Source organism: Branchiostoma lanceolatum, chromosome 5 (genome assembly GCF_035083965.1).
Source record: "Branchiostoma lanceolatum isolate klBraLanc5 chromosome 5, klBraLanc5.hap2, whole genome shotgun sequence".
Lineage (NCBI taxonomy): Eukaryota > Metazoa > Chordata > Leptocardii > Amphioxiformes > Branchiostomatidae > Branchiostoma > Branchiostoma lanceolatum.
The window spans coordinates 844,368-860,418 of NC_089726.1; the positions used below are offsets into that span (position 1 = coordinate 844,368).

General features: G+C 47.8%; 1 protein-coding gene across 8 annotated transcripts in view; it reads right to left on the reverse strand.

Moving 5' to 3' along the window:
- Positions 1-3,068: 3,068 nt before the first annotated feature.
- LOC136434330 (lysine-specific demethylase 5A-like) overlaps positions 3,069-16,051 on the reverse strand; it is a 38,253-nt gene continuing 25,270 nt past the window's right edge. For 3 of the 8 annotated variants that reach the window (XM_066427101.1, XM_066427100.1, XM_066427098.1), the window contains 12 exons: positions 15,387-15,537; positions 14,853-14,970; positions 12,991-13,137; positions 12,296-12,504; positions 11,157-11,295; positions 10,562-10,624; positions 9,313-9,492; positions 7,999-8,169; positions 6,752-7,655; positions 5,912-6,126; positions 4,748-5,132; positions 3,069-4,439 (listed from right to left, as the gene is read on the reverse strand). In XM_066427101.1, the coding sequence (XP_066283198.1) occupies positions 3,913-4,439; positions 4,748-5,132; positions 5,912-6,126; positions 6,752-7,655; positions 7,999-8,169; positions 9,313-9,492; positions 10,562-10,624; positions 11,157-11,295; positions 12,296-12,504; positions 12,991-13,137; positions 14,853-14,970; positions 15,387-15,537 (3,209 nt within the window). In that variant the 3' untranslated portion in view covers positions 3,069-3,912. Of the gene's footprint in view, positions 4,513-4,747; positions 5,133-5,911; positions 6,127-6,751; positions 7,656-7,998; positions 8,170-9,312; positions 9,493-10,561; positions 10,625-11,156; positions 11,296-12,295; positions 12,505-12,990; positions 13,138-14,852; positions 14,971-15,386; positions 15,538-16,051 lie in introns of all 8 variants that reach the window. The other 5 variants (XM_066427106.1, XM_066427104.1, XM_066427099.1 and 2 more) reach the window with 4 other exon arrangements.

Consider the following 16,051-nt stretch of genomic DNA (forward strand, 5'->3'; position numbering starts at 1 on the left):
TTAGTAGTGCGCAACTCATGCGCACTTGAATATACACACAAGTGACGTGTGACAGGGGCTTTACACAGAAACACGCACCGCGCATAAAGACATGTATCTTCAACACTGGCAGTAAAACAAGGCGAAGTGACATAGCTTGGAGAGTGTTAGTTAGACGTAGAGGGATACAACTTTTCCTGAATGAATGGGAGCGTGGAAATTGAGACTTTTGCGCAATTACGGTTAGAAATGCTTGAATTATTATCATCTCACTGTCCTGGGACACGGTGGTGACCTCGCTGCGACCTTAAGAAGATTTGTGTTACCCGTCGCCAACCGGTGATTCCCCAGTGCTCAACTTCCACTAGCCTGAACTCAATTAAACTCCTGTAACGGCTTGCCGCCCTGTAACCGCATAGCCGCCCAAGGAGGGGACAGAAATCCCCAGACAGCTGGAGTTTGCGTTATACAGACTAAACTTCCACGAGCCGCCTGTGGTGTTGGCTGGACTCCAAGCAGACGTGAAGTGTGGCTGCGGCTCGCTGTACACGTCTCATGGGCGATCAGAACGTTAACCATTCTCCTATAGCCTGACTACATCCAGCCTCTAGCAGTGCTGGCCCTTATACTGGCTAGGCCCACAGGTTAAAGAGAAGAGGCCCAATTAGCCCCCTGGCAGTGAGACATGGTGTGACACCGGCTACATGCAGTCCGGCTCGGCTTTTGGGAGAATGTTGGCCGGGGTTTCACTTGCAGGCTCCTACGCGGGCGAAATGTGATCTTCACCGTGGACTGACTCTACCGGCTAATTGTTCCCTTTTCTGCCGAATTCTACGATTCATGCGCCCGTAGGAGGGCCTGGTGGAGGCTGGTGTGACACAGGCAGCGAGACATGGTGTCACACAGGCTACATGCAGCCCGGCACGGCATGCCAACAGACGCGAATTAAGCAGAAACCACGCATGGCGGGAAACTCGGGGTGAATGACCTCAGACGTCCTTGACAGTTTACTGAAACTCTCCGCGCGAGGAAAGCAGCTTTGGGTTCGGCAGAATCGGCATGCGTACATACGGCATGGATTAATGCAACAATGCCGAAAATGTTACGCGTTTACACAAGTTCATCATCACCCCAAATTTCATCATTACTACAAAACGCTTTGATTCCTTATTTCGCTCTAAGTTTTAGTGTGTTCAACTAGACATTTCTCCATTGCCCGGACATGCGCCCTCAAGACTTAAAGTTAGTGTATCATACTTTGTTATGAGTTTGTACTCGTATCTTCATCACTTTTATGTCTTGATATATATGCTTAGTGGTTGCGCTAATATAAGTCAACTTGAGTGCTACGTCTGTAATGTTTTCTTACATGTCATGCGTGTGTGCCCAGGATAACGCAAGCAAATGAGCGGTTTCTCATTATTTGTTGGTGGTGGGTTTTGGTCACCCTAAAATAAATTGCAGTTCTAACGTATTACTATAATACTTCGTTTGGGAGTGTTGCACTCTGTTCTGTAAATCTCAGCTAAGGTGTCCATGTCCTCTGATTGGGTTTTCTCAACAACAAAAAAATGACTACTACTACATTATGAATGATATAACTGTAGACTTATCGTCAGTCTCGAAGCAACAGGTTAGAACGCAGCCTCGACCACCAAAGGCGGTAATCTTGGGCAATCCTAGCCTCCGTTGCAGACTCCTTCCGGCTGTTTTCTTTTTAAAAGTTACCGTTTTCTTATTACATTTTTTTCTTATTGCTGGCCGAAAAAAGGGGCTGCGTTCACTTGACTCCTCAAAAATACTAAGGCATGGACTTGTGAACCTTCTCGGCCAGCAATATGAAAATAAAATGGAATAAGAAAACGGTAACTTGAAAAAGAAAACAGCCGGGAGAAGTCTGCAAGGGAGGCTAGGCAATCCTCTAGTATGTCGAAAAGTGCACTCTGCTAAAGCTTGTCCTGCGTTATTTTACTTCCTACGGTATTTCTTACTGTAAAGACGCACATTTCCTGTCCCTGGAAAAAAAGAACTATTTCTAAAATGTAGTTATAACTTTGCCTTAGCCTGTTGGGCTCAGTATGACTTTATAAGTTGAGAATACTCAACTCCCAAGAACGGTCCTAGTCTCGGTAAGCATCTGGTCTGATAGTTGTTAGTATGTGTAGTGGGCATAGAATTGGAGTTAACTAACTGGATTGACAACACAATTAGCCTGTATGCCAGACCCACAATCTCTAAAATATCTATATCTATCATGCGATAGATACTTCAGAGATTGTGGGTCTGGCATCCAGGCTACAACACAATACGTCTGATACAAACACAACACAAAGAGACACCCAGACGGCTGAATGTTCAGTGTTTAATAATTACAATCCCTCCCTGACATCCAACATTCTTCTGCGCAGGACACTATCGCCTGCAGGTCAGGGGAGGTCACGGGGAGACGCTGGCAGCACAAGCTTGCCTTGTTGCCATGGTAGCACAGATTGAACAGGAGCAGCTGGTGTCGCTACATTGTATCATTATAAATGGCTACGCCGCTACACCTACTATGTATCCACTACATAAACTCTGAGCCCTCGGCAGCGTGGCAGCCACAGCCAGTAATACATCTACTGCAGAGGAGTCCTCAAGGAGCGAGGGGACTTCAAGGAACTGGGGAGACTCCTCAAGGAGCCAGGCGTCTTCAAGGAACTGGGGAGACTCTAAAGTGTTCTGAGAAGCAACGTTGTGCTGCTCGTGTGCGCAGCAGAGGGTACGAAAACTGTACATCAGCTGTCAGAAAAAAAAGGAAAATCTAAACCAAAACAGGTTCAAGTCTACTCTGTACATTTTTGTCTCCAATTTGAACAAATCTTGCTACATTTGTTCTAATCAGCAACATTTCGTGGCCTTGACATTTTGGTACAACAGAAGTTCTCTCTAGATTCTGATGTCTTCTATTCTAATGCCAATTCCAGACTACTGCAGATGCTACAGACTAACAGAGTGCCCTAAACATAAAATGAAAGATAACATTTAAGAGGAAAAAAAAAGCAACATTTGATGCACGTTGAGCAAAACCACATGTAGAGAAGGACAGTATGGGAGGGGTCGTTACCCTGCAGGGCAGCGAGTTTAAATTCATCCCATTTCCATTCAAACACTGGTCACTTTAAATTCACAATATCATTTCCCCAAATCTAACAGCACCATGTCGACCCCCTACATTTCAACCCTTACCACTTGTGCAGCAACAGCACTGCACAATGTTGTAAGAGATCGCTTGTTCCCACCTTATGTACTACCATACAAACATGTGTATTTGGCTTACAAAATGTGACTCTATACTTCTAGTTCTCTAAGCGTCTTTCCAAACTTAAACTTAAGACCAGTGTTTCTAGCCCTAATACTGGCAACTTTAGGAACTCAGTGACAGATACAATAAAGTTTCTGTGACATTGTTAAGTCTCAGCAGTCAAAGAAATCCTGGAGGTAGTTAGCTAAGTAACATTTCTGCTTCTCCTTCTATGAAAAGTACATCAGGAAAGGTGCACATCGCAGGTGGCAGTGGGGTCGGATTAGTGTGTACAATATTACAGGACTTCCATGGCTTATGTAGAACATATACACAGAGCTGTACAGCATATTCACCCAAACCCCATCTTAAAGCACATCCCCACATCCACATACGCGTATAAACTCTAGGAGCGCTTGGATCGATATACAGCGTTTTCCTGCGAAGGATTTTCAGCAGTTCAAATCAATGTTCAACTGTTACTTGGGCCACGCTACTCCATCGTACACATGGTGGTTGGAAATAAAGGCATAAGGAAAATGTACAGTCCATCCTAGTGGTAGAAAGAGTGGTGAGACAGATCTACACATAAGCACAGCTGAGCTGAACAGCTTCTCTCAAGGTTACATTATGGTGTAAGGTTCGGTGTGCCGTCACGAGACCTCCATGAGGGGAATTTGATTGGTTGACGCTGCGACGGAGTCTTTGGACAAAAGATCGACTAAACTCCGGGGCGAGTCCCCGTCCTCTGTCTCTGCAGTCTCCATTATTTCCTCCCCCTCCATGACGACCGGCTCCTCGAACTCCTCCGCCAACTTGTCCTCTCCGTTAGACACAAATGTTTCTTCTGCTAGTCCTTCTGTCGTAGCCTCCATGTCCTGTGCATCGGGAGCGGTTTCTGGCGCGGAGTGTTTCAGAGTGAGGTCCATGCTGCCGCTGGTGGAACTCGCGGTGCTGTTCTCCCTGCTGTAGCCGACCGACCGGGCGCGCGGGCTCGGGGCAGACGAGCTGGACTCGGTGTCCTTCCGCTTCTCGGCGCGCTTGGCCGCCTTCTGTTGCTTGAGCTTGCAGCAGCGACACACGTACTCCTCGTCGTCGGTGGGCTGGTGCTTCAGCCCCACGCACACCAGGTGGAACCACTCCTCACAGCGGTCACACTGCACCCAGTCAACCTCGTCTCCTGTAGGGCGATAATCAATAATCAATCAATCACTCCTCACAGCGGTCACACTGCACCCAGTCAACCTCGTCTCCTGTAGGGCGATAATCAATCATCAATCAATCAATCAATCAACCAAACTGCATCATCACAGTGCACCTCATGAACTGTAAAGACATCCATCCATCTATCTGTACATCCAGTCATCTCAGAGATGCAAAATATAACAATGGAAACTTACATACAGCCACTTGAGTGCTAATCTGAATGACAGCCAAAATCAGTGTATAAAAATAGAAGCACAGAGAAGATGTTAGCCTGCTGCCGACCTGTTGGCTGGAGGCAGCGCTTCGCCGCACAGTCCTGGTCATCCTCCTCCTCCTCATCCTCCTCCTGGTGATCGCTGTCTCCATCCACGTTCACGATCATCTTCTCCTCCCTCTCCTTCTTCACCTGGACCTCGCGCTCCTTCATCGGGTCCTTGTTCTCCTTCTTCTTCATCAGTTTTTTCTTCTTCTTCTCCGGAGCTTCCGGAGGCTTGTTGTTCTCCACCACCACCTCCTTCTTAATCTTCATCTTCTTCTTCCTGGGCTTGTCCATCTCTTCTCCAGGCTTCTCCATCTCAATGTTCTCCTCCTTCTTCCGCTTGATGATCTTCCTCTTCTCCTTGGGTTTGGGCTTGGCAGCAGTCGCCCGGGTAACCGTTTCATCCTCCTGAGGGAAACACAAAACACTACTTTGAGAAGGAACTGGCAACTCTTACAATATCAGTGTTAGAGGAGTCTTGGCAACCCTGATTTCTAGACCTGTTGATGTCTAAACTTTTTATGTTCAAGAATATTCATAATCATTGTTGTTTAAATCTGCACTTTGCTCTGGTACACCTTTTACCATCAGGATAGAGGAGTCCTATACCTTGGGTAGGCAAGCTGGAGGATGGAGTTAAGGATGGAGTACTCCAGAGGATGAAGGAGTGTTACGGAGGATGAAGGAGTGTTACGGAGTGAGGAGGAGTGCTCCGGAGTGAGGAGGAGTGCTCCGGTGTAAGGAGGAGTGCTCCGGAGTAAGGAGGAGTGCCAGAGGGAGAGGCCCTCCAGTGCCTGAACGGGCTCAGGAGGAGTGCTCAGGAGTAAGGAGGAGTGCTCCGAAGTAAGGAGAAGTGCTCCGGAGTAAGGAGGAGTGCCAGAGGGAGAGGCCCTCCAGTGCCTGAACGGGCTCAGGAGGAGTGCTCAGGAGTAAGGAGGAGTGCTCCGAAGTAAGGAGAAGTGCTCCGGAGTAAGGAGGAGTGCTTACCTGGAAGTGGAGTAAGGAGGAGTGCTCCGGAGTACGGAGGAGTGCCCGAGGGAGAGGCCCTCCAGTGCCTGACTGAACGGGCTCAGGAGGAGGGCTCAGGAGTAAGGAGGAGTGCTCCAAAGTAAGGAGAAGTGCTCCGGAGTAAGGAGGAGTGCTCGGGAGTAAGGAGGAGTTCTCCGGAGTAAGGAGAAGCGGCTCACCTGGAAGTGCAGAATAGAAGAGTCCTCCTGTTTTGGGAGGCAGGCCTGCAGGATGCGCCAGATGTGCTGCGTCTCGTCGAGCGACACCTCCAGCAGGTCCCCCTCCATCATCAGGTCCTCCAGCTGCGCCTTGGCCAGCTCCGACAGCTCCAGGACAGGCGGCTCGTCCGACCGCGGAACGTGCGCCGTCTTACGGGGGTGCTTCCGCGGCGTTCCTGGGGAACAAGGGATGCAATGTTAGAACGTCTGGGGACATGTGCCAATCTGGGTCCTTCCTCGAGTAGAAAAAAGTTTGTCTCCCTGCTTAGATACAGTAGTACCTAATGGCACCAAATTTGTATTGGATAGAGTATTAGGCATCAAGAACAAGGTTAAAGCCAATAAGTGGTGCTTTCTTAGGATCCAGGAAGTTACAATGAATACCGGCTTATATGGTTGTTTCCTTTAGGGCTTCTCATCAACAAGAACTAAAAATAGACAAAATGGAGCCTAATAACTTGGGCTAAAACAAGATAAAAATTCAAACTAGAAATGACATCCAAAAGAAATGAGATCAGTTTTTAGTACGATAGGTCACATCATTACATACTGTGCTCTGGGGCTATACTAACAAAAGTAACATTTACTGAGAACAGTCCTTTAAGTGGAACAGTGTCTCACCAGGCTGTGCCTTGGAGGCTGAGGAGTAGGCATGCTCCGAGTTTTTAGTACGATAGGGGCGACATGTTCTTGTTCAGTTTTTAGTACGATAGGTCACATCATTACATACTGTGCTCTGGGGCTATACTAACAAAAGTAACATTTACTGAGAACAGTCCTTTAAGTGGAACAGTGTCTCACCAGGCTGTGCCTTGGAGGCTGAGGAATAGGCGTGCTCCGAGTTGAAGGATGATGACATGGACTCCTCCCGCTCTGATTGGCTGTCGTCGGATGCCGTCGCCGGGATCTGATTGATAGCAGCACCGGGCTGGGTCCCCGCCGTGTAGGCAGCTGCGGCCGCACTGAGTGCCTGCGCGGCGCTGCCCCCGCTCTGCAGAATGGCGGGCATGCTGGCGGGCGGGTTCCCCGGGCTGACCGACGGCGGGACCAGCGCGTCCGGTGACGTTCTCCCGTTCTCCGTGAAGGTCGACGACCCCGCGAAGGCGCTCTGCTGAACGCTCTGTATGTGCCCCTGCAGTTCCGGATTGTTTGCTGCCTTTTGCAGCTCCGCCGTGATGATTTTCTCCGTTTTCTCCCGAGCAGCAGCCTCAACGGCACGCTGGCTCAGGACAGACAGCTTGGCCAGGGCCCCCGAAAGTTCGTCCGTCGCTAGTGCCTGTCTGGCACGGTCCTGCCACGACATGGCCCGTTCAGTCAGGCACTGGAGGGCCTCTCCCTCGGGCAGCCTGACCGGCAGTTTCTGCAGGGACACGAGTAAGGAGAGGATCGTTTCGAGTCTGGGCCGGCGCGACCGCATGCACAGCGGGCACAGGAACTTCAGCTCCTTGGTGGCCTGCGCGGCCGCCAGGGGCGACATGTTCTTGTTCTTGCTGGCGATGGCTTTGGGCAGCGGCACGCAGGACGTGTGGAATAGGTCCTTGCACAGCTCACACTGCAGCATATAACCCGACACTCCCTTCCTGCACAGGCAGAACTTGTGCTCCGCGCCCTCCTCGCAAACCTCCCGCTGCTTCTGAAGGTCTCTCGCTCGCAACTCCCGCATGGCCTCCACCTCCTTCCGCTCCGACTCCTTAAACTGGGCAACCTGGCGGGAAGACATGAACAAAACAGCAGTAAGACGTCTTGTCATCTCACTGTGCGGGGTTGTGAAGCAAAACAAAAATGGACGAATGTGGACAAAATCATACAAGAAATAAGGAACGAATCACACAAAGTTGATGTAACAAAAAATGAACACCTGAACTAAAGCAACAAGGAACAGTAACGATGTTTCAAAGTAAACAAAAGTTGTGAAATGTTAACTTTAAGCCTTTCTGTATCTTTTAGACTAAATTGTTACTTTGGACATATTAAAATGTCTAAGACCCAACGGTTCAAGTCCTTGTTAGAAAACAACCGAGTTAAGGAAGTGCAGAAACGATACTTACGATTTGTAGGTTACTTACAATAGTAGCAGGGTCTCTGACTTCCTCCATTCTAAAGTCAAAGATGTTGGTATTCTCCTTTTCCTTCTCCTTCTCCGCACATGCCTCCTTGTTTTTCTTACGTCTCGTCTTGCTGCTGGTGTACACACCGATGTCCACTCTTGGAGACAACACCTTGGGGGAACGAAGAAAATGTACCTCAGGTAAGTCACTGCTTCCACTGGACGGGGCAAGGATATTGTGTACAGCAGTTACAGGTTCTGTTATTCTTGTTTCTTTCACTGTAACATTATGTTTCCAAGGTCACCTCTGTACCGTGAACTTATCATCACCTTGAAAAACCTGTTGTTATTATTTATGGTTCCTTCACACATCCGTTCTGTAAATCACTTGCCGCCACCGTGAATGTAAAGTTCAGTAAGAATGTCCATTTTCCTCACACTGTGAAATTTTGCTACCGTGAAGATAAAGTGAACTACAGTATCTCAGACATCATTCACATTATGTAGTTCTTGTGCGCAACCCATGAATATATAACCATTACAAGTGGAGTATCATTGCAAAGGTAACTTAATAATATTTCTGATGATATACATGTATATATATGGAATTGACAAAGTACCAACAGGGATATGAATGACAGAAATCAACTTTTTTAACTTTGTTTGTTTTCATTTTGAGAAGTAAAATGAGCTGTGGACCACAGTAGCAAGCAAATTGGATGTATGACAACAGCCAGGGTTTCAACTTTCTTGGTGTAGACACAGCACTATCTAACAACTCTTCCATGTAAGCTACGGGATTATGGTAACAAAAGCAAACTAAGGGTGAATCTTAAGTTGATGTAGACCAGAACGGATAACCACTTAAAAACAGCTCACCTCCACAGAAGTGAGGGGTGAGTTCAAAGAAGACAGCGTAACCAGTAATAAATGACTATCTGAATTGATATGTAAGTGAGTTACAAAAGAAATTCAAATTGCTCCCTGCACAAAAACAAAGCTTAATCTCATGCTAACTATACCTGATGACCAGTTAACATTAGCTCACCTCCACGAGAGTGTAGGTAGAGTTTTTCTTGAGGAAGGTGCGAGCTGTGTCATGTCAACTATGAGACTATCATTATAACAAAAGCAAACTAGGGTTGAATCCAAGGTTTGTATCAACCAGAACTGGCGGCCAGTACAGAGAAGCTCACCTCGTCGAGAGTGTAGGGAGAGTTTTTCTAGACGAAGGTGCGTGAGCTGTGCTATAAGATTACAGATGAACCTGAGGACAAATCAAACTAAAGCTGATGACCAGTTACAAGAAGCTCACCTCCACGAGAGTGTATGGAGAGTTTTTCTTGAGGAAGGTGCGTGCCGTGCGGTCCCTCCATGAGCGCGCGGCCGCCACCTGGGACTCCACCTGCGGCAGCTGCTCCAGGCGAACCGGGATGGGCCGACCCTTCATCACCAACGACTCCAGGATGTCCAGGTAAGGGTAGTGCTCAGAGTTCTGGGGGGAATATGGACAGGTTTGGTTAAAACTAGGGGGAAAATGGGCAAGGTTGGTTAAAACTGGGTGAATTTGGCTAAAATGGTCAGGGTATTCCAGTAAGGGAAGAACTCTGTATTCTGGGGTAAAAGATGGCAAAATTGGGTTAAAAGTGGGGTAAAACTGGGGCAAATTTGGGTAAAACAGGCTAAAATTTGGCAAAAACGCTCAAGGTGTCCAGGTAAGGGTAGTGCTCAGAGTTCTGGGGGGAATATGGACAGGTTTGGTTAAAATGGTCTGGATGGGGTTTGGAGCAAAACTGGGCAAGCTTAGCAAAAATGGTCAAGATATAAGGGTAGTGCTCAGAGTTCGGGGGGGATGGCCAAGTTTGATTAAAATGGTCTGGAGGAAGTTCGGGACAAAAATTGGCAAGTTTGACAAAAATTGTCAAGATATAGGAGTTCTGGAGTAAAGATGGGCAGATTTGGTTAAAACTGGGCAAATTTGGCTAGAACGGTTAGGATATGCAAGCAAGGAGTAGTACTCTGAATTCTGGGGCAAAAATAGGTACTTTGGTGATTTAGGCCAAACAAGCCTATTCAATTCAAAACAGAGCAGCTAACACTAAAACTAGGAGGAGCCAGTGTTGGTTACTTACCCTACAGTTCAGGGGTAAGGAAAAACCTACACGGTAACAGACACTAAGCAGCTGCTATGCACAAGTGACAATGCAGTCTATTCAATGGTCTACCAATCCTTTCTACAAGCTTGTGTGTATCATAATGGCAAAATTTTTTTTCAAGTTTTATCCTGTCTATCCTGAACACCAAATAAAAAAAAATATTTAGAAAGTCTAAGTGTCTAATGTCTTACTGAAGTGACCAGGGTTTCCTAAGACGAGTAGTACTTTCCTAAGACGAGTAGTACTTTCCTAAGACGAGTAGAACTTTCCTAAGACGAGTAGTACTTTCCTAAGACGAGTAGTGATGCATGCAAGCTAGATAAGCCAGCTGCTCCAGCATGCATGGCTTCAGCCTGCATGCATGCCCTACGAACTATGCCCTAACCCGACCTATGCCCTACAACCTACGTCATGTCTGGTGCCCTTTTCCCCAGCTGTGACGACCCTGCCTTGGCGGGGGGTCACCGGACCCTAGAGGGGAGAAACGCAGCGTTAACAAGAGTCAACCTTCAGCCCATGTCCTCTTCTTGCCACCTCTCTTCCTACTTAAGAACTCTTTAAGAGTGTTCCGTGTAAATGTCTTGGCATTCTAACTTCATGTGGTGGGGCACAGACTTTGCTTCTAACAGTCTTTTGAGCCATAATTTTTCCACCCATTTTGTCAACAGAAGTGAACAAAGTCGTTTTCTTTGGTTGTGCAAGACTGTAATAGTCCATATAGACAGTGGTTCATTAATGCAAGACAGTTCAGAAATGGTTACACCTGAATATAATAATGAGTACATAAATTTGAGTAATGTAGGGTACATATCTGCCACAAATATAACAAATCTTTGGACAAGGAATTTCTTCTTCTTGCTTTACACAAACTATACATCAGTTACAATCAGCTACAACGTCCACTTTTCTCCACTAATGGATGTAGATGAAGAAAAGTGGGAATTCTCCATCTGAAGCCTCACCAAACGAAGCCAGAAGAGCCGACATAAGGAAACCCGCTCACCTGGATGGCGTCCACCTTAGCCGTCCACTCCTTGGCTTTCCTCAGAGCTTCTTTAAGTGCTAAGGTGTTGGGCAGGTAGGCTGGGATGGTCTTGGCTTCGTTAATGATGGCTTCTAGGGTGGCGATGACGTGCCGTGGTCTGCAGAATAAAACAAGCAAGTTCAAATACAGGTCAGATATTTGCACACTGTTTAAAATAGTCAAACAATGCTAGAATGATCAAGATGTATTTCTGTGCATCATTAGCCTGCACATCCATATGCCCACAAAATTGGTTTTGCAGAATGCGTTGTACAATTTTTAGGGACATATTGAGAGTAAGCCTCATGACTACAATCAGAAGTGTGCTGTTTCTGGAAATTTTAATGTATTGACAATCTTCAAATTCCCAGTTCAACTCCTCTCAGTACAATGTGTTGTAAATATAAATAAAAATAAATATTGTATCAGGGCTGTCTACAGGTTTACATTTTTTTCCGTCCCACGCAATGTTTGGAAGCCCATTTTCATTGTTAAATCTTTCATTTCAAGCTTACAAAAATAATTTTCTTCAATTCAATGTCATGAAGTGAAATGTCATGATTTTTTGGACGGGGTGAAATTTTTTTCTGTTCCAACAAGCAAATTTCTGTCCTGTTACGGAGCGATGGGTCCTGGAGACAGCCCTGGCGTGTTTTATATTGACAAACAAACAAACCCACCTGGCTTGCAGACATATCCTGGCCTTCTCCTCCCAGCGTTTGCTCAGACACACACACACACACACACACACACACACATGCACACACACACACACACACACACACACACACACACACACACACACACACTACAAACCCACCTGGCTTGCAGACATATCCTGGCCTTCTCCTCCCAGCGTTTGCTCAGACACACACACACACACACACACACACACATGCACACACACACACACACACACACTACAAACCCACCTGGCTTGCAGACATATCCTGGCCTTCTCCACATACACACACACAGACATACACACATGCAAACACACACATACACACACACTACAAACCCACCTGGCTTGCAGACATATCCTGGCCTTCTCCACATACACACACACAGACATACACACATGCAAACACACACATACACACACACTACGACCCCACCTGGCTTGCAGACATATCCTGGCCTTCTCCTCCCAGCGCTCGCTGACGGTCAGCAGCTCCTGCAGCTCGGCCATGGCTTTCTCCACGGCGGGGTGCGGCGCCAGGCCCACACCCGAGTCGATCAGCTTGCGCATGGCGTCCAGCGTGACCTGCGACGGCGTGCAGAGCGTCTCGCGCACCTCGTCCAACCAGCGCGCCTGCTGGAGCTCCTGCAGGGGACAAAGGTCAAAGGATTTAACTCAGATCTACCCTGACAAAGGTACAACGGACAAGATGAGACACTGAATTCAGACGACATCTCTTAAGTTTTGAAAAAGAGTTAGAAGAGTTAGATATGCAAAGGTTAGGTGTGATGGGTTGTTCAGTGTAATATAATCTGCCATTGAAACAAGCTTGCAAAGCTGATGTCGCTTATGCATGACTGTGTGATGTAAAAACCGGTTTTTCTAGTCATTGTATATAAGTACTGGTTCATTCTGCTAGTTCACTTTAGTGACGCTGAAGAAGAGTGATGGATGTCACTCGAAACGTCCGGAAATAAATCTCCGATTTTTTATCCAGTTGTAGAGTTTGAATTTCTCCTTATATATTGTTTACCTGGATGTCTAACCTTCACAAACGTATCAAAGCTGATGTGTTACAGCAAAGGACTGTTCAACTGGCTTTACAACATAGATAGATACACAAAAACACACCTGTTTGAGTTTGGGCATCTCTGGCAGCTCCACGTCCAGCCCCACCCCGACCTCCAGCAGCCGGTGCAGCTTCTCCGAGTTGGGCATCTCGTCCTGCAGGGCAGCTTGGGCCTCTTGCTGGAACGACTCCACTCGGTTCAGCAGGTCCTGTAGGGCACAGACACACTTTAAACAAACATACATACACACACACACGCACACAGACATACACACACACACGTCCTGCAGGGCAGCCTGGGCCTCTTGCTGGAACGACTCCACTCGGTTCAGCAGGTCCTGTAGGGCACAGACACACTTTAAACAAACATACATACACACACACACGCACACAGACATACACACACACACGTCCTGCAGGGCAGCCTGGGCCTCTTGCTGGAACGACTCCACTCGGTTCAGCAGGTCCTGTAGGGCACAGACACACGTTAAACAAACATACATACACACACACACGTGCACACAGACATACACACACACACGTCCTGCAGGGCAGCCTGGGCCTCCTGCTGGAAGGACTCCACTCGGTTCAGCAGGTCCTGTAGGGCACAGACACACGTTAGACAAACTTACATACACACACACACACACACAGACATACACACACACGCACACAGACATACACACACACACACACGTCCTGCAGCGCAGCCTGGGCCTCTTGCTGGAACGACTCCACTCGGTTCAGCAGGTCCTGTAGGGAACAGACACACGTTAAACACACAAACATACACACACACGCACACAGACACACACACACACGTCCTGCAGGGCAGCCTGGGCCTCTTGCTGGAACGACTCCACTCGGTTCAGCAGGTCCTGTAGGGAACAGACACACGTTAAACACACAAACATACACACACACGCACACAGACACACACACACACGTCCTGCAGGGCAGCCTGGGCCTCTTGCTGGAACGACTCCACTCGGTTCAGCAGGTCCTGTAGGGCACAGACACACGTTAAACACACAAACATACACACACACGCACACACATACATACACACACACACGTCCTGCAGGGCAGCCTGGGCCTCTTGCTGGAAGGACTCCACTCGGTTCAGCAGGTCCTTTAGGGCACAGACACACGTTAGACATACAAACATACACACACACACGCACACAGACACACACACACACGTCCTGCAGGGCAGCCTGGGCCTCCTGCTGGAAGGACTCCACTCGGTTCAGCAGGTCCTGTAGGGCACAGACACACGTTAAACAAACATACATACACACACACACACACACATACATACACACACACACGTCCTGCAGGGCAGCCTGGGCCTCCTGCTGGAAGGACTCCACTCGGTTCAGCAGGTCCTGTAGGGCACAGACACACGTTAGACATACAAACATACACACACACACACGCACACAGACATACACACACACACGTCCTGCAGGGCAGCCTGGGCCTCCTGCTGGAACAACTCCACTCGGTTCAGCAGGTCCTGTAGGGCACAGACACACTTTAAAAAAACATACATACACACACACACACACACAGACATACACACACACACACGCACACAGACATACACACAGACACACACACACACACAATCATACACACTCTCTCTCACAGGAAACAAGCAGACCATTAATCATGACCGATGCAGGGTTGGCTATTCTCCACGGATCCCCACTAGGCCCCACACCACAAGACTTTGTTCCTGACATCCCTCAATGTACAAAGAAGTTACCTGTATCAGCTCCACCTCCTGGATGATACAGGGCAGACTCCATGCTCCATGTAACCACGCACACACATACACCTGTGTAAGTACAGCCCCTGTCCACACCTGTATAAGTACAGCCCAGGTACACACCTGTATGAGTACGGCCCATGTACACACCTGTATCAGCTCCGCCTCCTGTATGATACAGGGCAGACTCTGCACCTGCTCCATGAAACACTTCAGCTCCTCCAGACTCAGCCTGGCCACGTACTTGGTGTCACAGTTGGTCTTGTTCCTGACAAAAGGAACACATAATGTCAACTACGGACCGAAAAATCAGATCCCAGGCCAAAGAACAGAAATGGCACAATGATAATGCAGGAAAATGGCACTGTGATAACTCTCTAGAAGTCACACCAAAAGACATTTGGCAATCAAACTCCAACAAGCAACAAGATTCTGTTGTTTCTGTTGATGTCATTCTTTAGGGTGTACACTATCATTGTAATACCTTCATGACATGTTGCACAGATCTTCCATGTCTGCAATGCAAGTATAACGGACTGACTGATTCGTAGGTTGGTTGACTGACTGACTGACTGATTGATTGATTGATTGACAAAACGTTCTGCACATTGTACAGTGTTCTAGCTTGGCCATGACTGACTCCAGAATGTGGAGCAGCTCTAATGTACACCACAACAAACAAACCTTGTGCGGTGCTTCTTGCTGACCAGCTGCGCGGCCACGCTGGCGCACTTCTCGGCCTCTGCCACGGCCGACTCCAGCGTGTGGAGCAGCTCGTTCTCCGGAAACTTCCGCTCCTCCGCCTCCGTGATGAGCTCCTTCAGCTCTGTCAACTCTGCAACACGAACAGAACAATCAGGAAAATGTTCTTTTGATTTTATTGGAATTGCAATAGTGCAATAAACATGGGGCACAAGCAGCTATTGCTGATGTCGTGACCCACACACATAATATACCCGTTTTTACACCTGGGTGGGGTGAGGATGGTCGTCTGAAGTCCCTTTCTTAAGGGCACAACATCGGCGTCAGGGGATTCGAACCCGGGACCGTCGGGTTCCGGGCCGAAAAGCCTGCCCTTATGCCACACGACCCCATCTTTCTCAACACAAGAAAAATTCAACATCTGGGTCATGATCTTATCAAAACTCAATCCCTTCTTTACTACACCGAGGCCTTACCAACAATACAGAGAAATCTATTCCCAATTTTTTAACTCTGTAATCCAAAAGTATTTCTTTTAACAGCCCAGACTTTGCATCTCACCCAGTCTGTGCAGCTGTGTGGAAAAGCAGGAACTCCCTCTTCACAATCACATTAAACAATCAATGTGTTGTGTTGAGCATACACAC